A 25,014-nucleotide genomic window follows, 5' to 3' on the forward strand; every position below is an offset into this window, starting at 1 on the left:
GCGCGGGTTCAAATCCCGGCCGAGGTGGTCACACTCCGACGGGGGTGAAACACACACATAAAAAGAAGCCTGTGTACCGTATACACTAGAAGCTCAAAATTAATCAGGACAAACCAACAATGAATAATTTCAAAGGCGTGTTTATTTCAACCTTCACTCTTATCGTACAAAAAAGAATGTCAAACCAAAACTCAGTTCAAAGCTCTGAAATTGTGCCTTACTTTGGTCACAGCTTTCGGTCCACAAAATGTGGTTTCCCTTATAGTACAGCCTCGCGAAATGCCTTTACCATCCCAATAAAGGAGAAAAAGAGAACTGGACTCGGGACATCTATCACATTTCAAAAGTTTCACAATACAAAATATTTGGGCCCTAAGAGCAAAATGACAGGTAATACAAAGACTCCCATGGTCCCTACACCTCAAGCCTAAACACACTTGCCACAACTGAGCCACGTATAAACATAACTACGGTAGCGCATTGGTTTTTCCCAATGCAATCGTTTCCCGTCGCAAGTGCCTACACTAACCATGGCAAAACCATTGTTTAAGGTATGCTGAAGCGGCTTGTCGCTTCAGCATAATACACAAATTCTAAAATATACCTGTCTGAAAAAAAAAACGTGCAACATGCAGTGTTACCATGCGACACATAGTAATTCATATCACCTGGATTACTAGAAACAAGCTAGCAGAAAAGATGACTGTCAGCTCAACAAGTTTCCATACTTGTAACTATAAGTCCTCAAAAAGCAGTACTCACACATTGCAAGATTCAATTGAAAAGTTCTTACTCACATTCTAAAAAATATGAAAGCACAATGCTACACACATTGCACTAAGCTATATGGTAAAAGCTTGCACTTTACAATGCCACATTCAGAATGAAAGTGCTAGAACACTAGCAGTCTTTGCCAAGTTAAGCACAATTCATTTAGAAGCTTTTTCTAAGTTTAAAGAACACATACCATCTCTTTACCTGACGAACTCAGAGAATTGCTCAGCTTTTATAAAATATTCTGGGAACAATAAGGGGCCTCCCAAAAAAACACTTAGCAACGATATGAGACTTGGGAATGGATGCCAATGTAAAATGCCCTAAGATAGTAGAAAAAAAGTCCATTAAGCAGGATCTTCATAAGTATGTGCCATAAAAATGTTCCAAGCCGATCCAAAAGACGGAACTGAGCTGAAACATTCGGTATTGGTGCCCTGGTACAGCAGAACCTCATTATAGCAACGGTCAACAAAAAAAAATCTGCTATATCCAATATTCATTATAAGCATATGATCATTATACAAACGTCTTGGCGAAAAACATTTTGGATTTACTTTGGCATATCAGATAATTTGTTATATCAGTGCTATATTGAGATTTGACTGTATTGCTTTCTATTTGACAATGAATGTCAATATTTTCTGTTTGGCTGCATTGCAATCAGAAAAAGTATAATAGATTGTACAGCACTGTATACCTTCAAGCACTTAGTACCACTTGAAAACAAAACTTACAGGTTGCAACATGCAAGCAAGTACAAGGTTAATTTCCAATGCATACTCAGCAATAAAATTAAAAATAAGAATAAAATAAAATGTACACTGATTGACACATTCAAACAAACAGCTCAATCATGTTCCATGTTAACAATTACCTGCAAGAACTAAAATGGTGCAAGTGAAACAAGGTTGCCACCTGCGGACATGGCCCAAAATAGCCTAGCAAACTAAACTAGTACTGCCGTCTATTGGCATAGCCACAACATAGCTAATCTTTCGTGTTGCTAACTTTGCCTTCACCTTGAACTACTGCCGATTCTAAAAATTCTGTTCCATGAACTACCTGAAGAACCAGGCAAGTATACAAGCCATATGTACGGGCACAGTTGGCTTCCATTAATTTGACGTTAGATTATCTTTATGTTCTTTTCAACTCAACCCTGTTTCAATGCACCAAACGGTGCTCACGCTTTTTAAAACACTTCATTTAATTGAAATATTGTGTAACGCAAATTTGTTCATCCCGATGGGGTAATATTATTGAAGTTGTCAGTACTACACTCTGAAATTAGATCTCCATGCAGGAAGTGAGCTATATTGAGCCTAGTCAATAAGGAAAGTCGGGCCAGTTATAACATCTCATTCCTTAGCAAGTTAGCAACTCAGAACTGCTGTTTAGCTGTTTGCTGAAACATGTGGTTCACTATACATACAGCATAGTGAGTCGAGGCTCTGTAGATTTCATAGATGCACACCTGACCACAAAAAAGTTTTGGAGCATGCAGTTTACGAAAAATTTTCAATTCTGTTGCTGCTTTAACAGGTGAGGAACTGAAGCTTGGAATTTGACAGCGCTATGTTGAAGTGCTGTGTTTACAAAAGCAACAGAAAAATTTTAATTTGATTAAATTTGGAAGGTATAAACCATTAGAAGGTGTGATTTTACAGGAATAAAAAAATAAAGAAAATGTAGACTATTTTTTTTCAGTAATAAAAAATCTTATAGCCAGAGATTTGTCTTCAAAAGGTGGCACTGTCGCGGCCCAACTGAAGTTGCAACCCAAATGAAGCACCACCCATCAATGTCCCCAACTTTTTTTTGTATCGTTTTTGGTACATTCCTGCAAAATACACATCTTGCTACAGCCTATACTATGCAAATTTAGTTAACCTTTTACACTTTACTTCTTCTGTTACTTTATGATCGGACTACAGCACACCTCTCCCTTTCAGGCGTGAACACATCGGCTACGGCCAAATTTTATTCCTTCCCAGATGCCACGCTCCAAGAAACTTTTATGGTGAGGAGTACATACACACTTGCAAACATATCCAACAACCCACACTCAATGATGCATACAAACTCGTCATTACAAAATTCAATGCCCAACTGCTTGGCTGCATCCTCTCTCTCGCACATGAAGCACACACAATCAATAAAAAAAACACATTTTCCCACTTTTCCCCACAAAAGAATTTCACATACTCAACCCCTATCTAAAAAAAGCAATTAGAAAGCAATAAATTGGAAAAATAAATCGAGTAGAAAGGGTGGTGGCATTTCACAAGAAAGCCTGATCCTGTTCATCACAAAACATGGCATTCAAGCACAGCTTCCGACATAAGCACCATTTGTGCCATATCTGATGCGCAAAAGAAAATATATATATTGTTACTAGAGGAAATTGTTGCTGCCTCCTACCAAGAAAGTAAAGAGCCCTTCACTTTTAGCTTACTGTCTTGCCATTTGCGTTTTCGACAGTATGCCTGACAACCTTTCAACACAACACAAAAACGACACCGTGAAGAAGCAGGTCTAGCATAAACAGCAAATTGCAGTAGAAAATTGTTGATTACACTCCTCGCTCTTACTAATTTTCCCAGTTCATGTTTGCAGCAGAGAACAAGGAAAATAACCCATTTGGATCGTAGGTCTGTAGATTGTATCGTATAAAATATGCGAGGATATCAGTGTGGCATTATACGCGCTTGTCAGCAAAATAATTAGCATTCTTAGGAAGGGAATCTTCTGAAGAGCAGATTATTCGCAAAGTGAATATGGTTCTCTACCTCATCAGATGCACAGTACCTGCTATGTGTAAAAACGATCATGGTATTTCAAAATAATTGTTAGTGCCATGTGTGTATTACAGCAGAACCTCATTGATAAAATCCCATTTCGTACAATTCCCTGGCATCAACGTTAATGATCGAGAACACAAAAAATGACCCCATACAGTTACGCTTCTCTTTTGCCACTTAATACCTTCCCAGAAAACACTATCTTTCGGTACGAACGTTCAGTTCATCACCAAAGCACGGTCGAATGATACGTTTTCTGGTCATTAGATTACATGCGAACGAAGAACGGCGAGGCATGTGCAATTGTGAGCTGTAGGTGCCTGCCACAGTAGCATGCCCATAGTGCTCACCCACATGTCATGCAAAAATGCTGGCACTAACTTCTTTCCTCTTAGGCTCCAGCAAATCTCGTTGCAGGTTCTCGCACACTGCGTACACAGCTATCGCCGCCAACCCAACTGCCATAAGCATCTTTGCCTATCTGTTTCACAACACATGTGGCATAGCACCGTTAGAAGCATACTGCACGCTTTTGATTGTGGTTTTGATTGGCAATTGTGGTTCAGTAAATGTCTATGAAACTTGCTAAGGTTGTCTTTGGCTCTTTCGGAATACGTCATTAATTTTTACGCCTAAAAGCTTACCTAGGTTTTAGGAGGCGGTGTTGACATTCATGACGTCATGGCTAGCTAGCATGGAAATTTTCAGGAGGCTTGGCTCTAGTTTTGTGTTTTTGCCTTTTTCTGTATAACGAACCATATTCTCACAGTAGGAGCAGTTTTTTTTATATTGTGGATGGGCAATTTACTAACCCATCACAAATATACCGTATTCACTCGCATAATGATCGCACTTTTTTGTCAGAAAAAATTGACCCAAATTCAGGGGTGCGATCATTACGCGAATTAAATTTCCCGCAGAAAAAAATTTTTTTTTTCGTTCCGCGTTTGCTGCGGGATGCAGGACGCCAAAACAAAAATGGCGGCCTGCGGAGCAAGCCGAACGCGCCGAACGCTATCTTTTTTTTTCTTCTCGTGAGTACATTACGTGCATTGAACCAGTTTCTTCCGTGTCAGTGATGAATAATATAGTTAATATCGGCAAGTTTGCGGCAATAACGTACCCATGTGCACTTAGAGGGGACAGAAACAGATGGGCGCGCTTAGCTGCCAGTGACAGAAACCCATGGCCGGCGTGCTGCGGAAACTGCAGCATCTGTTTTCACTACTATCCTAACACGGCACGTTTCCGCTAAGGGCGGGCGAATATCTTAGCTGTGTTACAAGCGTTGGCGTATGAATAGGGCACACTTTTAACGTATCAGTGTAAACGTGGCTACTATCATTGCCGCGCGCGATTTGTTGCGTGCTCACGACTGCAGATGAAAAGAATCGAAAGGTGCCTTTTTTGTTTTTGTTGACTACAACCATTATAAAGCCTACCCATAATAAAGGCAAGTTTGGTTGTACCTCTTTTTGCCATGGAAGTGCGGAAAGTGATGAAAGTAATGAAATGAGGCATCTACTTAAGCATGTTTGGTGCGTGCAGACGAGTCGTTCGCGTAGCATTCGACAGATGGTAAGCGCGATCATTATTAGCTAGGCTTGGCACACGACACATCGCTGCGGCAAGTTCAGGGTGCGATCATTACACGGGAAATAAAAAAAATCGAATTTTGACGACAAAATTCAGGGGTGCGATCATTACGCGAGTGCAATCATTATGCGAGTAAATACGGTATGTTCTATTTAGTGTCCCTCGTAGACACATCTTAAAAAAAATAAGCCTGGCTTAAATGCATCTGGAACCTTTTATTATGTTGCATTGTCTAGTGCGTTCATTTATCGAAGTCTAATAATATGCACTATAATAAAGGAAACAGTTTTACTGACTGATAATACATATATTTTGCTGATAGTATACTGGATGGAAAATATATATATATATATATATATATATATATATATATATATATATATATATATATATATATATATATATATATTCAATCGGAATTCATCCTAGACTATACAGTGGCTGCTAGCTAAATAAATAATAAAGAAACACACTACAGTTCCAAATTTGCCCCTGCGAACGACATAGTCCAGAAAATATGGTAAATGGCAAGGTCTAGCAATATGTTGCTTCTCTTCCTGTGCTTTTGCATGGCTGTCTAACCTAACCTTACTGCTGCCAACACGTAAAGAATGGTAAAAATTTTGATTTGATTTGGTGGATCTAGCTTGCAAGACCAATCTACGGACACTTTTAAAATAAATAAGAAAGAACTGGTCATATGTTGGGAGCACTATGCATTCTATAATGAACTGCAATACATGTCACTCAAGCTGAATGCAACAAGAAAGCAAGAATGGTCGTGAAAAACGAATTTAGCCTAAGAAAATGCAGCTTACACTGCAGAGGAATGTATACTTTAACACCCAAAAGGTGAAAAAGGAATTTCCGCACAATAGGGCAATATGTAGAGGAAACCAATCAAAACCGTGAACCCAGACAGGATCTAGATGCGACTGATAAACAGTTTTTCTCAAAGTATATATTACAACAAATAGAATAAACCTCAATGTACAACTACCTCTACAATGACCAATTAATAACTGCAGCAATCAGTGCTACCATTTCACCACTTCAGATACCCTCAACACAGCAAGTGGCCAATGCCTGGTACTATTAACGTAACTAGCTCAACTAAAACAATCTTTATCAGCTTTCTTGTGATAGGGATAAAGTTTACAAGCTATTTTGGAGTAGTGATATGATAGGCTCCCAATGCTGCTTATCAAGAAACATCTTAAACCTCAGCCGTCACTTCCCCCCAGTTAAGAAACAACCAAAACACGGAGTTGATGAAACCAATTATTCCACACTGGTGGCAGGGTCCAAAACGCCCTGTGACATCCAAAAGTTTGCTATTATACAACCACTCGAGAAATGGCTTGCGATTTGGCTGTCGTTGGCTCACGGTCAGCCCGGAGCTGCTGCTAGACTTGCAGTACTATACCAGCAGCTGACACGTTGTCCCCGCCTCCGCCAGTATGGAGGACCTTGGTGCACACAAGTACTGGTGCGACGCAGATCTCGAAGTCCCGCTCCTGCCAGCAGGCGACGGGCCGTTCGTTGTTGAACGGTATGCGCCGACCACCATTGCCACGGCTCGTTGTGAACGAGTCATCCATGATTACCCGTGCATGTGTTGTATCAATGTCGTGCGAGCCACAAGTGTAACGGTGGGCAGTGAGCGCTGCCTTCGCGGCCGCAGCGAGCGAGTTCTTCCACGGCGAGTCGTTGGCGACGAGGATAGCCTGGAAGGCAAGCGTGTGGATGTGTAGGCGGGTGAGCGGCCTCCGACCTTCGTCATCTGGATTGGTGCTGCCTTTCTTCGGGGAATTTGCCTTCAGCAACCTGCGCATTAGCAAAGAGGCAACTTCGTTAGCACATAATGAGCTTGAACCGAATGGAAATCGGGAGAGAACGCAAAGCTAGTGCTATAACAACCGTACAGTCAACGACCAATGTTTCGGGCATGCCTAACAATCTGAATGCCTTCCCGGCACCACCATATATTCCCTTTGAGCCAATGTATAAGGACATCTAAAATTTCAGACACGAAAACCTTTTGCCATCCAATTTTTCAGACTTTTTGCCATGACTGGAGGTCTCAAACGGCATTGGGATTACCACCGCCACCTCTTTATCTCAGTCTTGAACCAGCGCTCTTGTGCACTGATCCGCTATCTGCCATAGTACTGTATTTATTTGATTATAACATGATCTTTTTCCAGATTTTCATGGCTTGAAGTTGACCCTCACACAGCAAATACCAAAATTCAAGTCGACTAAGATATGCTGCAATGCATGCAATTCGAATAGTTGATGCTAGTTTTGGCCATTTCGCGATCTATGTTGGCAACTTGTGCCTATAATGAATCTAAATCCAAGTCTAGAACAAGTTGAAACGTTTCTTTGTTTTTATATGAACTGGCACGTCGCATTGGTCCTTGTCACAATCTTTTACTGTGTTCTCTACATCTCATCTATGATGGCAACGCGTCACACCCAGTGTGATGGTTGATTCAAAAGGAAAGCCACTTTGATGTCCGAAGAGATCGGTAACTCAGCTGCTGCTTGACACCTCGATCTCAATAACTTCACCATTTGCAGATTGCGTCTCCAGCAGGAGATGCTCTTCCAGAGCGAGCCTGACCGTAAAGGTTTTTGTGGGCCCCACCACTGCTGGCACTCCGAGTTAGAGCGGAGTGTTGTGGAGTTTGTTAATGAACAACGTTAGCTGCCTGATGGGAGTCAGTATTGAGTTGACACACAGGAAGGCAAGTGACTTTGCTCGCGATATGGGAATACCCCGGGAGAAGTTCCAAGTGTCTCGTGGGTGGGTGTAAAGGTTTATGCAAAGGAATGGTTTTTCTTTCCGGCCAATGTCTATATGACAGAAGCTGCTGGAAGATTTCAAATCAAAGCTACTGAACATCCAGAGTCACATGATTTAACTGCGCTGTTTGCCAAGCATGTAACTGGGGCACAGTGGCAATGCAGATCAAACGGCTGTATACCTCGCCATGCTGATGGCCACGAATGTGCACAGCATTGGTGCCCCGTAAGTCTGCATTAGGACTACTAGGAATGAAAAGGCAAAGTTGAATGCCTGGCAGATTCCGAAACCTTCCCCAGGAATGTGGTTGTTCGCTATCGGAAAGAGGAGTCGATGGACGCGTCACTACTTCTTGATGAGGTTAAGAAGGTGCCAGTGACCAGGTGCTCTTCACCCTAAGTCTATCTTGGTATTGGACTCGTTTCACGGGTACGTGACCTCTTAGTCGATGAAGCTGGCAGAGACAAAGGCGCACTTCACCATGATTCTTTGCGGGATGACACCCATTCTCCAACTACTGGATGTAGAAGATGTACACTGACTGGATCCACGAAGGTCAGGCCCTGACACAAGTGGGAAGGGTCAAGCACCCGAGCACATTGCAGATTGTCGAATAGATGTATGCCGCGTGGTACGACCTCTTTCATGATATGGTTGCTCATGCTTCAACAAATGCTTCATATACAGAGTGTGCGAATATTCGAAAATTTCGAATATTATCGAATAGTATACCTTTAAATTTGTATTCAGTAACTAGGTACTAAAGATATTCAAATATTCGAAACGAATCGAATATAATGCTGTCCACGCGAGAGCAAACACAGTTCTTTGTGTTTGTTTCCCTGTAATGTAAGAATATGTGCCAGATTTTGTGCTGCATTTAGTGACAATTACGTGTTGAGTGAAATTTTGCCTGCAAAACGCGCTTAGCCACTAGATTTCTAAGCTTTGCCAGAAAGCCAGCCTCTCAGTAACAAGGGGCACGGGATTGTGGACAGCGAGGGTGCACTCTTTCGCATGCGCCACCTACAATCCATGGTTACAGCAAATGCGACGAGTGACAGCTGGCACAGGGTCAAGTGCTTCTGAGTTCATGGGCAACTGATGCTGTGGCACAAGTTGGCGACAACAGAAAGCTAGTGGGAATTGCTCAACTTTTCAAGCTAATCATGATCCAAGTACACAATCTTTTGGTCTAACGACTATTTGTGTATAATTGTTTACCAATGACGATGTTCAAAGATGTTCAAATAGCTCAACTTGCTAATTAAATGCATGTGAATATAATTATTCAATATGCAATTTGGTTTCAAATTTTCTTAAACTTATCGTCTGAAGATGATGACTAGAAAAGGCACTACTACTTGCTGAAAGTGATAATCACTAGTCACAGTGTTCATTAAATTAATGTTCCTTTGCACTGGCTGGCTTCACGTCATTTTGCAATTCTTTTTCCACGCTGTGCACACAATAAAAAGTCACCCCTAGCGTTACAACGCAGTCGCATTACAATCGAGTAAATACAGAAGTAGTTTAGAGCTGTCGTACGGCCTAGCTGCTTCGACATTCCCTATCGAGCTTCCTGCTGTTTGGTGCTGTGTTTTTCACTTAATGTGTTCGCTGCTGTCAGCAATGGCGCTGACTCCGCCATCTATGGTGATAGCGTCGAAGCATGGAAAGCATTGCACAGTGCCGGTTCCCGAAAGTCAGCTTGGCCGCTGTACAGCGGTGTTACGCGGTCAAGCATACGCAATGTATTGCGGTGCAGCATACCAAGACTGCAAAGGGGCCACTGTCAAGGGACATAAAACGTTATAACTTAAATACTGACATATGCGCGCACCCACCATCTTCTTTCACACGAGCACCAAGACCTTCGAATGGTACTGGCAGGTCTTTAAGGCTATTCCAGACGTGGCGATGGCGATTTGAGTCACTGAGGGCAGTTAAAGGCATGCATTCGTTTCTTTTGGGTTGGACTGCCCACTTCATTGGATGTTGACTGTACAGTTTCTTTAGCTGCACCTAATTTTTAAAAATTGCCTGTGACAGACAGCACAAGTGTAATTCTTGATCTAAGTTACTCGATGAGGCATCCATCATTTTTGCGAGAAATCTAATGTTAGTTGACTAATCAACACAATTATGCTAATTAACATTTCAATTAAGTTAGGACACATATTTTCATCTACAAACTGTAGCTAATTAATCTGCAAGGCATATCTAATTGGAACGAATTCTCAGGACTGCACCAGTTTCCAGATACTAATTTTCAAAGTGTCTGATGAATGCGCTGGTGTTCCAGTTACTTCTGTGCTTCAATGCATAAAACAGCATTATTTTTAAAAAGGTCACTGCAATGGTTTTCGCATTCCTCGAACCTATTCGTAATGTGCACATGAATTTGGGGGCCATATTTAGAGGAAAAAAGTGCACTTTAGAATTGTGCAAATATGGTACCTTTGTTACGTCCGATATTTGTTTTGAGCATATTATACTTTTTATGCGCTGATATTAGTGACAAGCATTTTTTTAGACTTCATTATATGCAATAATTCTTTATATTTATGCTCCTTACACGCTAGTATTGGCGAGAGACATTTTAGACTTACTTTGTTATATCCGATAATTCGCCTTACGTGCATTAGTTATATATATAGGTTTGGTTTAATTGTACTTGAACAGAATACCAAAGGAAAATACGTAGTCAAGCTAGATCAACAGGTTATTTGTCTAGAAGGCTATCGCATGTCTCAGTGTGCCAGTAAATCACTTTGCTGCATTAACAACTACCATTGAAAGTTGAGCTGCCACTCCTGAACATGAACCCCTCATGCAAAAATGGATGAATCGACATGACCTCCCTCTATGCTGCTCTCTCTGAATCAGCCAGTGCTGACATCACATAAGAGCAACTATAGTCCACAACAGGTGGCACCACTAGAATCTCCCATTTTCGTCATTTTGTCCCGTATAAAAGCTCCTTTATGGCTACGAATCATGAATGATTATGGAAGCCTAATCTCTAGATGTAGCTCCATTTGATATCTCCTATAGTAAGTAGCACCAACCACGAACAAAACTAAGCTTTTCAACAGTCACACGAAGTGCTTGGGAACCAGCTTGAACTGATGTTGTCTGAAACTCACTCGTAGACGTCGCGCATGGCGTCGAGAACGGTGGCGACCCGGGGGTACGAGTCGGAGACGTACGAAACGTTGCCGTACTTGAGGATGCTCAGCAGGTTGGGCAGCTCCTGCTCGTTCATGCCCAGTGAGTCGGCGTACGGCAGCACGTGCTCGACCAGCTCGTGCAGCAGTGACGTGTCCGTGTACGAGGCCATCTCGAAGTGCAGTGGCACGGACTGGTCAGTGCGCTTCATCAGGTTTTGGACTTCACGGACGTGCTCCTGTCTCTGGCCTTTAAAAAAAAACGAAAACAAATTGACCATTCAAAATGCATTGCTGCAAAAGTGGAACATAAATTGTCCACCTCCTATATTAAAATAGAATAACGATGATATAATAAAAAGTTCGCCAGTATGTTGCGGGTATACAGAAACAGCTAAGTTCCAACATCTTCAACACCAAACAAAAAATGTTCATCTTGTCCAGCGCATACTCGTTGTAGAAGGCTCATAGAATATGGCATGAGGCAATGTTAATCAACAGGTCAATCAATATATTTTGCCATTTACACAAATAAATGGAATTGTGTGGGCCATGTAATGTGTAGGACAGATAACCAGTTGTCTATCAGAGCTACAAAACGGGTGCCAATAACAGGGAAGTGGAGACAAGCATGGCGACAGCAGGAAAACAGGTCAGCCAATAGGAAAATGGCAGGAAATGGAGTCGGCCAATCAGAAATTTCAGATATTGAGGACTGCAGGGAGAGGCCTTTGTTTTGCAAGTGTTTATGACAATGATAAGAATGATAAGCTAAGAGCCACAATAAACAGCTTGGGGAAGTCTCAGCCTGTTTGAAAAAGCTCCGACGATGTGACAAGAAAAAAGGAATTGTTGCTTGTCTGCAATATTTGCATCATAGAAAGTGAAATTTATGAAGTGAATATGCAGCTTAATTAGGACTAGAATTATCAGATATAAACACAATTCTGGGCGCTAAAATGTTAACGAGAAAAAATTTATATATAGCATAGCAAAATCATAGCATGAGACTGACAGACACGAGAAGGAGCAACGAGTATGAAGGTAACTGAGCAGCACATAAGAGAATTTAAATTTAGATCAATGAATGAATCAGTAATGTTATTATATTCCACACCTACAAAGGCACTAAAATGACCTGAATCTGACAGCCATCAAACTGAAATAAGTGAAATCAAACATGTGGTTAAAAAAAAACGAACAAGATCAAATCACACATGATATAACAACGGGCCATAAAGCAGCACAATATAAGTAAATGGACCCCGATAACCCAACGAAAAATGTCCATTTTATCCGAAGTCCGTAATATCCGAAACGCGTGACTTCTGAAAATTTCATTGCAATGTCTAACAACTTTATTGCAAAGAGAGTGACGAACGCCCAAAATAAAAAAAAAAGAAGTCGCAGTTTTGCCCGAAAGGCGAAGCATTGATTGTGACAGCAAATTAAGCAAGATAAGTGCAGCAGTAGCTGCAGCGAGCAAATTGACCTCTACGCTGTCTGTTGCTTCAACACAAATTAACTCTTTCGTTACCGCGAGAAAATGGCCGTTTTTCATAGGTCTCGGAAGAAATTTTTTTGCCAGTACAAATAATATTCCAGAACACGTTGCAGCATGCCAAATTGCACATAATGAAATGCTCTTTCCAAAAACATAAGTTACAAAGCAAACAATTTATTAGGGAACATACAAAAAATTCGGAAAAGTGCCATTTTTGTGGCGAGTTGATAAAAACAAGAAAGAAAAGGCACAATATCTACATACACATTATTAAGAAAGAAAATTTAGAATATACATTTTGAAGATCAATGACTCAGGAATACTGTCTAAAAAAATTAATTCTCTGTACCGCGCCGTTCTTCAGCTACATAAAAAAAAGTAAAGACCGGGAACAGCTTCAGCGCTCGTGCCATGCGGTGAAGCAGTTGCGCGTTTTCGTGAGGCACAGGTGCACTTCGCAGTTTTCGCAGAAAACGTTTGTCTTTTGTTCGATTTTGCGTTCCTGATAGCACATCCTGCAGTTTCGCCTTTTCGGCATCTTTTGCGGATGGTGCGGCACTTCTTTTGGGACAGGATGCACTCTGGGAACCTCTTCATCATCAAGCTCGAGCAGCTGTTGGGTGAGCTCCATCCGAAAAGAAAGTTGGTCGAAGTGGGCGCTCCTCTGCAATTCCGGTGTTGAGAGGTGTTGCTGGCGGTGCTCTTGAAAAAGAATGAAGCTATTCACAACAGCCATGTCAATACAATGAAAGAAGAGCGTCTTCCACCACCTCACGCACTTCATCAAAACGTTATAGGATGCAATCAGCTGATCCGACTTATCAACTCCAAGCATCCCGGAATTATAGTCGTCAATCAGCACCGGCTTTTCGATTGGGATGATAGTCCACACGCCGCCTCTTCTCTTCTTTCCTTCTCTTTCCTTTCCTATAAATGAGCAGTCCAATGAACTTCACTAATTCGTCGGGAGTCACTTCCTTCCACGACCCATCTCTTTCAGCATAGCTTGGAAGCTCCAAAATATGCATCCAAGCATATTTATTCGTGTTCTTGCAGATAGTATTTATTACTTCTGCGGTGAAGAACAGGAGGAAAAAATCGCGCGCCGTTGTAAAGCGTCTTGCGCTGCTCCGAAGTGCTGGGCCGAGATGTGCTCCGGGCGGCCTTGTTGGCGTGAACTGAAGTTTCTTCACAGCCGGTGGCAGCACATCCTGGCCTAGCGACGTACGGACCCTGCAGATAGCAAGAACAGCTCTAAGCTTGTGCACAAAGGTCGGCAGATAAGCGCGCGCGACGCCGGTGACTGCTCAAGGCCGTAAAGGTAACTCACCGGTGAGCAGCTGCGGATGTCCCGGGCTGACTCGAAACATCGTCGCCGTCAGAGCTTGAAGCAGAAGTACTGTCATCTTCGGACTCGAAGCTCGAATCCTCGTCACTAAAATCAGGTGCGGGTGAAGAATACTTTCGAGCAGAACGCTTTCCGCGCGGCGCAGTTGCGTCCGACGACGACGCCATGGCAGAGACCGGAGCGACTGGCGTTGTTGCGATAGTAACACCGGATGCGGCCCTCTGGCGGATTTAACAAGAGAAGCGAAACCAAAACTGCTGCAAACTGGCTGTAAAGGCTAGGTATACATGTTGGACATGAGGCGGACCTTCAGGAATGCGTTTTCGTGGAATAAAACGACCCGAACTCCAAGTCAAAGCTCACTAGTGAATAGCTGGCGTCATTTTCGGGTAATTATCCCCACTCAACGCCGCCAGATAACAAAGCCGACAATATGATTCAATATTTGACTTGCTGGGAGCCTTTTGATCACAAAAATTTCACGCTAATGCTGAATTACCACGAGTGGCAGTATTTTTTCTCAAGCGCGGCCGCCACGCCCCCTTTTGCAACAACACGCGCACATTAGTTCTCAAAAAGGCGCATCAAAAATCAGAACGTCGCCAGAGCGGGAAAATTTAAACTGGTTCTACAAGTGCACTGCCTAGACTAACCACTGGATGGCGCTAGCTGCACGAGAAACGATTCCAACATGTCGAAATCGGCCGTTTAAAGCATCGATCACCGGTGATCGATTTGAATAGGCGTGGTAACGAAAGAGTTAAACGTTGAAAGCACAGCGCATACGAAGCTACCGGCACTGGGTGCACTTTGGCCACATCGCAGATCGCTTTGAAGATGAGGCCCCCACGGGTGCGCACTTTGTTCACATCGCAGATCACTTTCAAGATGGGGCGGCCGCTTGGGAACCAGCAGCCATCGGAGTAGAACCACCCTCTCTTGTCTCCCCTCATCTCCTGTGCCTTGCTTGCGAAAGAAGACATTGCGTTTCCGCTCCGCCTTCCTCTCTCTCTCGAGTGCGATATTGAGCCGGGATCATCAACTGGCCCTCGCAAGTCAGTAGTCAGCCCGTGTCGACATGGCAAAAGTATGTTTTTCGGCTAATTTCCTCTGCTGTAGAGCAGTCCACTAAAAGCGAACTTCATTGCGTTAACTAAATAGGTACAACAAACTAAGGCTGAAATATGATCAGTTATATTCGAAAGTCTGTTGTACACGTGCTTGTTGTAACGAGCGTAGACTGTACAGTAGCTGAAAAAGTTCAAGGCACACTATATTGCATGCATTTACACACCAATTATCTTCGACAGCTATGCAAAACAAACTAGCCCAACATATAGCACGCCTTAATAGTACATCAAAGGAAGATTGCTTCCCAGTGGACCTGCCAAGATATGCTACTGGGACCACTTGTTGGCTATAGAGGCTATAGAGCCTCCAAGTGAGTCTCCATTGAGTCTCCAGCACCTGGAAGGGATGCAGCAATGCACAATGGCTATAAAAGCCATTCGTGGCACCTGAATTTATTGCTTTAGCAGCAAAATGTGTACCGTTATAATATTGTGAACAGTGAAAAAACAAAAGGTATGAAAAATGAAATATTCTGGATGTGCTCGATCATTCAGACAGCTTTGTGGGACCACCACTGATGCCATAGGCTCTGACTTAATCTATAAGAACGAAGAACAGTTTGGACGTCTAATAGCAAGCCATTTCATAATTCAGACTCTGCCTGCACATCCGTGCGATAATTTAGCTACCGAGTTGAGCAAAAAGAGCTATATTTTTGGCTTGGTGGGAGAATAGATCATGGTAGCTGGATTGTTGTTGGTGCCTTCTCAATTCAAAAATTTGAGAAACCTAGTCGATCCAGTAGTCACTGGCTGCACCTAAAACACGAGGCAAGTTGAGCCAGGCCGAAAAGTTCTAAAAGCTGCATCTGTGGTTTGCCGTGCAAGTTCCATGCGTCCAGATCGATCATGGGCAACTTTGATTGACACTGTAAATTTTTGTCTATCACTACGTATTACCAAGTGCCTACAAGTGGCACCAACTTCACCCTTGATGTTTGCACCAACGGCAGTGCTGGACAATACCTTTTGCAAAGAAACAGTCAATCATGCAGCTATCACATTGTGCTTGACTTCTGTTATGCTACCAGGGGTTGGAGGTTTGGTGCATGAATTGATCGTACTTTCATCTATCTGTAGCAACAGCATGACAACAGTGGAGCTACTACAGACTGACCGGGTAGTGGACAAGTGTATTACACATAGCAACACATTGACAAACTTTTTTTTAGCCCCTTACGAAATAAAGTTACTTATTTTCTGGAAACTCTGATATTTTCAACTCTGAAGATTTGGACTTTCTGGTGGTGTCCGTCGAGTTCAAATTATTGGTTGGCTACTTTAAGAGCAAACAATTTTGCAGTAATATACCAACACTGTAAGCTCCATAATGCTGCCCATAGAGAAAACCATAAAGATACCTGCACCATGCCTACCTTTTTCAAATGGGAAGTTGTCCATCATCTGAAGCGCAGACACAACCAACAGCTTCGGCTTGAATTTTTCCAGCTCCGGCACAAAGCTTTCGATGGAGGCCAACTTGGGATTGGTGTGGTCATTGTGGATTATGAACCTGGGGCAGAGTTAGCAGCGAACAAGTCAATGCCAAAGGATGAAGGGAAAAGAAAAAAATGCACGTCATGCAATTTGGACCATTTATTCAGATAGCCCCACAGCACAATTACTGCTGGAGTCCCAAAGCTGAAAAATGAATCCTGTGCAGGACACACAAATAACAAGGGGCTTGATCTCTTAAAAGGCGGTAAGCATTCTTAGCCTACCCAAACCAGTTTTCTTTCTGGCTATGCAGCTATCCACCTATCTCACCATAAATATGGGCTGATCCAAAAGATAGTGCAGTCTAAAAATGCGGGCCATTTGTGTATTGACAATGGGCATGTGCTACTCTTCAATGAACCTCTTTGATGCAAACAGGGGCCACTGGGTATTTGCCATGGGATGTGTGCAACCCTTCAAAGACAAAAAAATAAAAATCATACAATTTTCTGACACTGTGCGCAATCGAACCTGCATCATATATATTCACACACACACCAAGCGCAGACTTCGTTTGTGGTGATGCCAGTAGATGGCGCAGTTTGTCCAGAGGCAAGCGCAAGGGCAGAATCTGGCCGCAATACAATCATAGTACATGACATGTTTTGGTGGTGGCAATACCGTGTCTCGCTACATTGCTTGAATGCTAATCGCATTAAAGTCGGCAGTCATCCTGAGATGGTTTGTGCTGGAATAGTTTTTAGACTTTAATTTCCCTTTTCTGCATTACTTCCACCCTTCGACTGAAAACACAGTTGGTTTCCTCAATACATTTTTTTGTCTTTGTTGCCTGTTCACTGTATTTAATTGTAACTAAAAATGGCACCGGTCGCAAGTTGTCTTTTTATCCACTATCATTTCCCTTTTGCTAATAATTTATACTGTTCGAATTTTCCCTACGCCTTCGTGGGCTTCACCGTTTCTTGCCTACATACAAATTACAAGGCAGGAAAGACATGAGCGCTGCATGCATGTCCCTTTAGCTCGTTACTTATCGTCATCATAAAGTTTAATCAACAGTAGGATGAAGATGTCTCCCACTAATCTCCAATTACCCCTGTCTTCCATCCATCCTATGCCAGCGAATTTCCTAATTTCATCACACTCTGTAGTCCTCGACTGTGCTTCCCTTCCCTTGGGGCCCATTGGTTATCTGCCCTTTGCATTGCACAATCTGTAGAAATCCACACCTTAATATTAATTTCAATCAGATTATCAGCTACCTCTGTATGCTCCCTGTTATACCCTGCTCTCTCCCCGTGTTTTAAAGTCATGCTTACAGTTCTTCGTTCTATTGCTTGTTGTGCAGTCTCTAGCTTTTTTCAAACTTTTTTTTTGCTAACCGCCTATATTTTGTTCCACATGTTAGCACTAGCTGAATGCAATAATTGTACACTTTTCAAAGACAGTGATAAGCTATCGGACATGCCTTAGATGCATTGGCTGTATGCATCAACATGAAATTTGACAACCTTTTTCCTCGGATTTATTAAACTGCCTGGTAAGAAACTGAGATTCAGGCATCTGTTGCTGACCTGTTGGCACGTGGAGAGTGAAGATGACCCCACCGTTCGCCGGCCGGGTACTCAATGAGCAGGTGAACCTCGTCGTCGCTCACTTCCGGTCCCGCCACAGTTATGCCCTCCGGCAGCTCGGCACGCAGCTTGGGTGACATGTGAGCCCCGAGGAGTACTTCGCAGCCCTCGTAGGCAAAGCGCCGTGCCATCAAGGGTGCATTGCCCCCAATGTGGAACTCGGCACTGTCGGCGCTCTTTGCCGCCTTGACGAGCTCGGCAAATAGCGTTGTGTTGGAAACAAATCGCCTGCAAGGAAGAAACAAAAAGCAGCATATTCTTTCATGTGAAAGCCCCATCGTAAACACACATACAAAAGCAACAGACTCTCCAGCAGTTTCCAAACTGATGTTGGACATCACTTGATGCCACAGGCACTGCTAGTTCTTTTTTTTCTTAATCCTTCAACGCCCAAAATCTGCGTTCAATGTTGTAAAAAAGATGTGTCAAACATACTCTATTACATGAACTTGATAGAAACATTGAACGCCAAACCATGTTTTGAGAAAGACAGTTGTTCTCACAACAAAAGGCTATAACAATATTCTTTCACCACATGGCAACAGAACAAATGGAAAAAGAAGCATTGATTTTTGGTGCCTTGTAGCAATTTTTCAATTTTGACTTCTGTTCTCATTATTGCTGTTCATTGTTGTATCTTGCATTGTGCTCTGTATTTCCCCCTCCTGATTAGGCCCTGTAGCCTGCAGTATTTTTGGTGAGAGTTTGACATTCTTTTTCTATTGTGGTGACCAAAGTTTTTTGAACATCACACCGTGGCCCCAGCACATCAGTGTGACATAATTGGTTTCAAAGTATGTTTCCCTATTTGAGCCGCTGCAGCTCATGAAAGCTCCTGAAGCTTGCTAAGTTCACTCTGGTTTCTTTAGAGTACAGTGTCATAAATTCTTAACAATAAAAGAATAACTAGCGATGAGGTCTGAATGCAAAAACACTCGTGCACATTGCATTAAATGCAAGTTAAGGAATGCCCGGCGGTTAAAAGCAATCCGGAATTTGCCTGTACGGCGTGCTTCATAATCTGAGCGTAGTTTTGGCACGTAAAACCCCAAAATTTAATTAACTTAAAATTAACTCGGCTCAAGCAAGCATCGTCAAAAATGGACATGATAACAGTGAGACAGTGCGGAAACTTCCAGGTGGCATCACTGCATGTCTTTCGTTGTTGCATTTATTCTGGCCATTTAAGCTTCCTCTTGCACCAAGTGGAATTTTCAGTATTGTAGAAGCACAATTCACTAATGCAATTCCCATTACTATTTTTAAGAGGAAGGCCTAAGGGCAACACAAAACAATTTTAGGCTAGTAATGGATCCTCCCAAGACTTTTACAGTGAAACCTTGTTATAAAGAAGCGGCATATAACAAAATAATGGATTTAATGAAGTGAAATTCCCAGTGAAAGTGCAGTAAATGCAATAGTGGGCATATCAAATCAATGGATATAACAAATTACCTAATTCTGGCTCCCCCTTCAACTTTGACTTAAAAAGGTTTTGCTGTATTCATTTGCTTGAAGAAAGGCTGATGAGACAGCGAAGGTTACCTTTTGTGAACTTCACGTAAAACCTCAACACCGGTGTACCACTGCAGCCTCAGATTTCAAAGCTTTTCTTCCTTTCCTTTTTCTCTTTATTTGGACGATTTTGTCACTGGAAAAGCTCTCAAAGCATGCAAAGTTGAGTTTGCAGTTCCTTTTAGAGTACAATGTAGTGCTTTTCTACCGATGAACAGTATACACGTGTAGACGCTGTCAAAATCCATATTAATTCAGGCACCTGGTAGCATAAGCGTGTGATTGTCAACACTACCTCCAGATTATGTCTATGTGCATTGCCCAATATTTTATATTTTCATTGTCATAGATTACACTAGTTTTGCAATCTACTACTGAATCATTTGCTATCAGCAGCAGCCCATTTTTATGTCCACTGCAGGATGAAGACTTCTACTAGCAAACTCCAATTTCCCGTCTTGTACTAGCCAATTCCAGCTCGTGCCTGAAAATTTTCCAATTTCCTCACCCCACTTAATTTTCTGCCGTCCTCTACTGTGCCACCCCCCCATCCCCCTTCACTTGGCACCTATTCTGTAACTCTAATGGTCCACTGGTTACCTAGATACGCATTACACAGCCTGCCCAGCTCCCCTTTTTTTATAGATGTCACCTAGAATATCGGCTATCCCCATTAGCTCTCCGGTTCACACTGACCTCTTCCTGTCTCTCAACGTTACGCCAAACATTTTTCGTTCCATCGCTCTTTGAGCAGTTGTTCTCTTGCTTCTTTGACAATCTCCAAGTTTCTGCTCTATATGTTAGTACCAGTAGAACGCATTGATGGTGGTAGGCTTCCAGTCAGGATCTGACAGTGTCTGCCATATGCATTCCAACCCATTTTTATTCTGTAAATTTCCTTCTCATGATTAGGGTCCACTGTGAGTAATTGACCTAGATAGACATACTCCTGTACAGACTCTAGAGGCTGCCTAGCAAATTCTTGTTCCCTGGCCAGGCTATTGAACAATAGCTTTGTTCTTCTGGATATTAATCTTCAACCCCACTCTCGCACTTTCTTAATTAAGGTCCTCAATCATTTGTTTGCAATTCATCCCCAGTGTTGCTGAACAAGACAATGTCATCTGCAAACTTAAGGTTAAGATGCTCGCTGTTGATCCTCACTCCTAAGCCTTCCCAGTAATAGCTTGAATACTTCCAAGCATGCAGTGAATAGCATTGCAGATTGTGTGTCCTCACCTGACCGCTTTCTTGATAGGCAACTTTCTACTTTTATTGCAGAGAAACAAGTCAGTTGTTGTGGAATCTATGTATATATTTCCTAATATATTCCCGTGTGCCTCCTGCATTGCTATGATCTGCAATATAGTACATTAGGTGATAGCAGCTTGGCAGGAAATAACAAGCAACATTTACTGCATTTTCTACATGTGCAATTATTTATGACGCATGCAAAAATAAAGATTTGTAATGAGCATAGTTTAGTTAAAAGACGCACATGCGCCCCTTGAGGAGCTCATATTCACTGTACTCATTCTATGACTGACCGTTATTTATTCTTGGACTACAAGTGCACATATACCGTGACGTTTTTAAACAAAAACGGTGACCACTTTTCAAAAGTGCAAAGGATTTGGCATGCAATGCACAGACACACACAAGTGCCGAAGCTTTTCAACACACAAGGATTCACGTAAACGATAGGTGTCAGCTTATATTTTAGTCAATGACAATGTTATGTGGGCGACAAAGAGTGTCAAGGCCGCCCGTTATCTTGCAGCTTTGGACGGCGGAGTGAAGGCAAATATTTCCACCATTTAGGATTGGTGTTAGTGATGGGTTAACGGAGCAGCAAAGAAAATAGGGTCTTGTAAAACTTAGACAGTGACCACTGAAGGTTTTCAAAGAACTTCGTAAACGTTGCTTGAGTGTCAGTGAGAGAGAGAAAAGAAGACACCCCTCACAGCCAGAACACGTCAGCTGCACAGGTGGACACCTTGGACCTTTATCACCAGGCGGATAACCTCAACGGCCACTCGAATGATAGACATGACACACCGAGCGCTGACAACGTGCCAACCCTCCCGATAACGCGGTCGACGCAGCCTCAGTTGAAGTGCGTCAAAACCGAACCCAAAGCAAAACCACTCTCAACCTTTGGGCTGCATAGATAACGGAAAAAGACAAAAGACCTGTAAGTCACCTTGTCGGCAGTGGGTGTTTCGACACACCTCTCTTTCATTTGAGCTTGAACAACTGGCTTCGTCGAAGAAGTTCATCGAACAAGTAGAACAAGTTAGCAAAAGTTGCACACGTAGAGTATGCAACAATCGCGGCAAACTGACTTCTGAGCAGACGGCTCGAAATGAAGGAGACGACGATCCTGACAAATATCACAGTGGCATTTCAACTTAAACGTACGCGCACGTCGCTGCTAAGTCGGTCATGGCCGCAAGCGCTGATCAGAGCAATAAAACAACTACTGATGCCACCGAAGCTCTCTTGAACCTGCTCGGAAAGCACGATCGTGCAGAAAAAATAAGGGGCTAAACGAAACGGCAGCAAGCTAACGCACAGTCGGCACTAATCCGCGGGCGCCTCGCCAAGCGGAAATGTCGGTAGATAGCGTCAGCTGCGCGCTCGCTTGCAGAAAAAAAAAAAAAACAAGGCAGTAAAACGATTTGTTTTGAATAAACGCCACGCAGGCAAGAAGGCGCAGTCACAACGCAGTGGGACGCTTTCAAACGAGTTAACCAATTCAACCAAAAGGCATAGAAACAGCAGGAAACACTCAAAGAACGGTGTTTTCCTGCAACGGAATGTTTATCCTGCGTAAACAACTTACTCGGCCGCTGCCCCGTGACGGAAGTAGTAGGCGAAGACACGCTGAAGATCGCGCTCGGTGTCGATGACATCGATGTGTTCCGGATCGTCGGGCGGCTGGATGTGCGCGAACAGTTCGGAACTCTGAACAATCAGGTCCTGACAGGAGCCGAAGCCGATGGCTATGCGGGTTTTGGGCGCCACGGAGACCTGACTCTCGGCTTTGAGCAGCCCGTCGAGTATTAGCTGCAGCCTCTCACGTAGAACGTCGTCGGCCTGTCTCTTGTAGTATATGGCGTAGAAAATGACTAGCACGGATATGAGGGTGGTCGCGGTCACGGTCCACTTGGACGTCGTGGTGCCTGCCATGGTGACGGCGAAGAATGCGGGCGTCGACGGGGAATTTTCTTTAGAAGCGAAGGCTGAGAATTTTCGAACGACCTACGGAGGCTAGCAGCCTCAGGCCGCCATGACGGATCACGTGATGCCTACAAACCGGTGAACTCTGTGACGTTTGTATAAACGCATGCTGAGCTCCTTCCGCGAGCAAAAAATAGTGCGGCGGATGCTTCTAGTGTAGTTTCGGTTTCGTTTTCCTGGCGCGGCTAGTCGCAAATTTGCGCCGTTGCATTTGTGACCACGTAGAAGCTTTCGCACTAGCCCAATTTTATGCAGCATATGCTTGCCATTGACGCATGACTTTGTTATACCACCCTACTAAAATCACCTCTGATAACTGCAGTATATAAATAAGTAAATAACTATAAGTGCAACCACTGGATAGGCGCTTTATTTGTAGTTTCCGTGGACTTCATTATGAATGTGTGCAACAGCTCAGGCAGAACGCAAGAGGGAAAAGCTTACTGCAGCATATAAAAATGCGTTTATTTCAAAACGTATTGTGAACAGATTTGAGCGCATATCTGAAGGGGGGGGGGGGAGTGCCATTGAGGCTATATATCCTCTTTTGCATGCACAGAACATTGCCGCCCTACTCATGGCGCGCCTCTACCTCAGTCCGGATCGTGTTAACCACAACTGATGATGAGGGGATCAGTTCATAAAAGAAGTCGCAGTTCCGCCCGAAGGGCGAAGCACCGATTGCGATAGCAAATTAGTAGATAGCTGTACGAAGTAATGATAGTAGTTTTATCGGCCGTACAAACTTGCAAATATTCGCTTACTAACTAAATTAACAATGACAGAATGTGCAAGCGCGACTCAACGAGGACGTAGAAACAGACACACAGAGGCAGCGCTGTCTTTGTGTGCTTGCTTCTTTCTACGACCTTGTCCAGTCGCGCTTACACATTCTATCATGGATTCAAACCAACTAGCCCGTCAACGTGTTTTAAGTAAATTAATCAGCACAGTTTCACGAGCGCACAAGTAAACATGAACACATCTCGCTCGATGAGACCTTTGAGACTCGAAGAATCTTTTTCTTCAGCTGTGAGGCTTTTCTTTCGAGGAACCCGTATGGGTTTCCTTTGTAGCAATCGCTACGAACGGGTGGATGTCTGATTTTCCCCTTATTAATTACTTCTCTCCACCTTGCTGGTTTCCACAGAACTAATATGTCAAACTCGTGCCGTTGCTTCGTGCTGTCGACAAATTCGACTTCTCCCTGCCATCTGCTAGCCGGCTGGTTAGCTCAGATGGTAGAGCGGCTGCCCCGGAAAGGCGGTGGTCTCGAGTCCCGGGCCGGGAAGAATTTTTCTCCAGCTGTGAGGCTTTTCTTTCGAGGAACCCTACGAACAGGTGGATGTCTGATTTTCCCTTTATTAATTACTCATCTCCACCTTGCGGGTTTCAGCAGATCTATTACGTCAAAGCCAGGCTACTTGTAGCACGGCCTCCACCTGGCGGTCGTAGCTGCAATGAAAACACTTTCTAGAGCACGTACCTCCCAGCCTTTGCCTTCAAGGCCTTGCTGAGGCACTAGTGCTAGAGACGCTACATATTTTACTTATCATCCCTCATCTCGAAAAACATCTATTGTCATCGCAGAAACGATCAATCACTGTCATTTTTTTATACTTGTATTTTACGCACTTCAGAGCGAATAAATTTTAGGCCCTTTTACAGCCACAATGCACCATACGTATATTTTGCACTATTTAGCGAATATTTTTAGGCCACCATGCAGCCGTGTATATCATATACTCCCCACAATTAACACTCACATATCATAGAGAAGCACGGATCATCGACTTGGGGCTCTTTGGCCACATCTGGCCCTTGCGCTAATAAACTCTACAAATCAATCAATCAGTAATCGGACATAGTGCCGAATCTCCGGAGTCTCCGCCATTTTCTCACGAAGTATTGAAGCAATTAGGTGAGCTCATTGAGCGAGCTCCCTGCGCACGCACTGACTAACACTATAAAAAAAGTAAAAAGAAAGACGTGCAAGAAAATTAATAAATAAAGGCAAGGAGTATAA

At 43.1% G+C, this 25,014-nt stretch overlaps 1 protein-coding gene and 1 long non-coding RNA gene across 2 annotated transcripts; both read right to left on the reverse strand.

Annotated features, from left to right (window-relative positions):
- Positions 1-124: 124 nt before the first annotated feature.
- LOC135915828 (ADP-dependent glucokinase) lies at positions 125-23,071 on the reverse strand. The gene is made up of 5 exons (XM_065449010.1): positions 22,591-23,071; positions 18,171-18,458; positions 16,515-16,651; positions 11,136-11,406; positions 125-7,001 (listed from the first exon to the last, which is right to left on the reverse strand). Exons 1-5 carry the CDS (start codon positions 22,935-22,937, stop codon positions 6,581-6,583), a joined length of 1,464 nt encoding a protein of 487 aa, XP_065305082.1. The 5' UTR covers positions 22,938-23,071; the 3' UTR covers positions 125-6,580.
- Positions 12,815-14,761, reverse strand: LOC139050684 (uncharacterized). The gene is made up of 2 exons (XR_011509012.1): positions 13,991-14,761; positions 12,815-13,893 (listed from the first exon to the last, which is right to left on the reverse strand). It is a non-coding gene; the product is annotated as an uncharacterized lncRNA (long non-coding RNA).
- Positions 23,072-25,014: the final 1,943 nt, after the last annotated feature.

The sequence above is a fragment of the Dermacentor albipictus genome, chromosome 10, assembly GCF_038994185.2.
Source record: "Dermacentor albipictus isolate Rhodes 1998 colony chromosome 10, USDA_Dalb.pri_finalv2, whole genome shotgun sequence".
Taxonomy (NCBI): Eukaryota; Metazoa; Arthropoda; class Arachnida; order Ixodida; family Ixodidae; genus Dermacentor; species Dermacentor albipictus.

Coding starts and splice junctions, on each gene's coding strand:
- LOC135915828 (XM_065449010.1), bottom strand. CDS start 22,937: ATGGCAGGCACCACGACGTCCAAGTGGACCGTGACCGCGACCACCCTC. Junction 18,459..22,590: donor CGTCACGGGGCAGCGGCCGA/GTAAGTTGTTTA, acceptor TCTTCCTTGCAG/GCGATTTGTTTCCAACACAA. Junction 11,407..16,514: donor CAACTTCCCATTTGAAAAAG/GTAGGCATGGTG, acceptor TTTTTTTTAAAG/GCCAGAGACAGGAGCACGTC.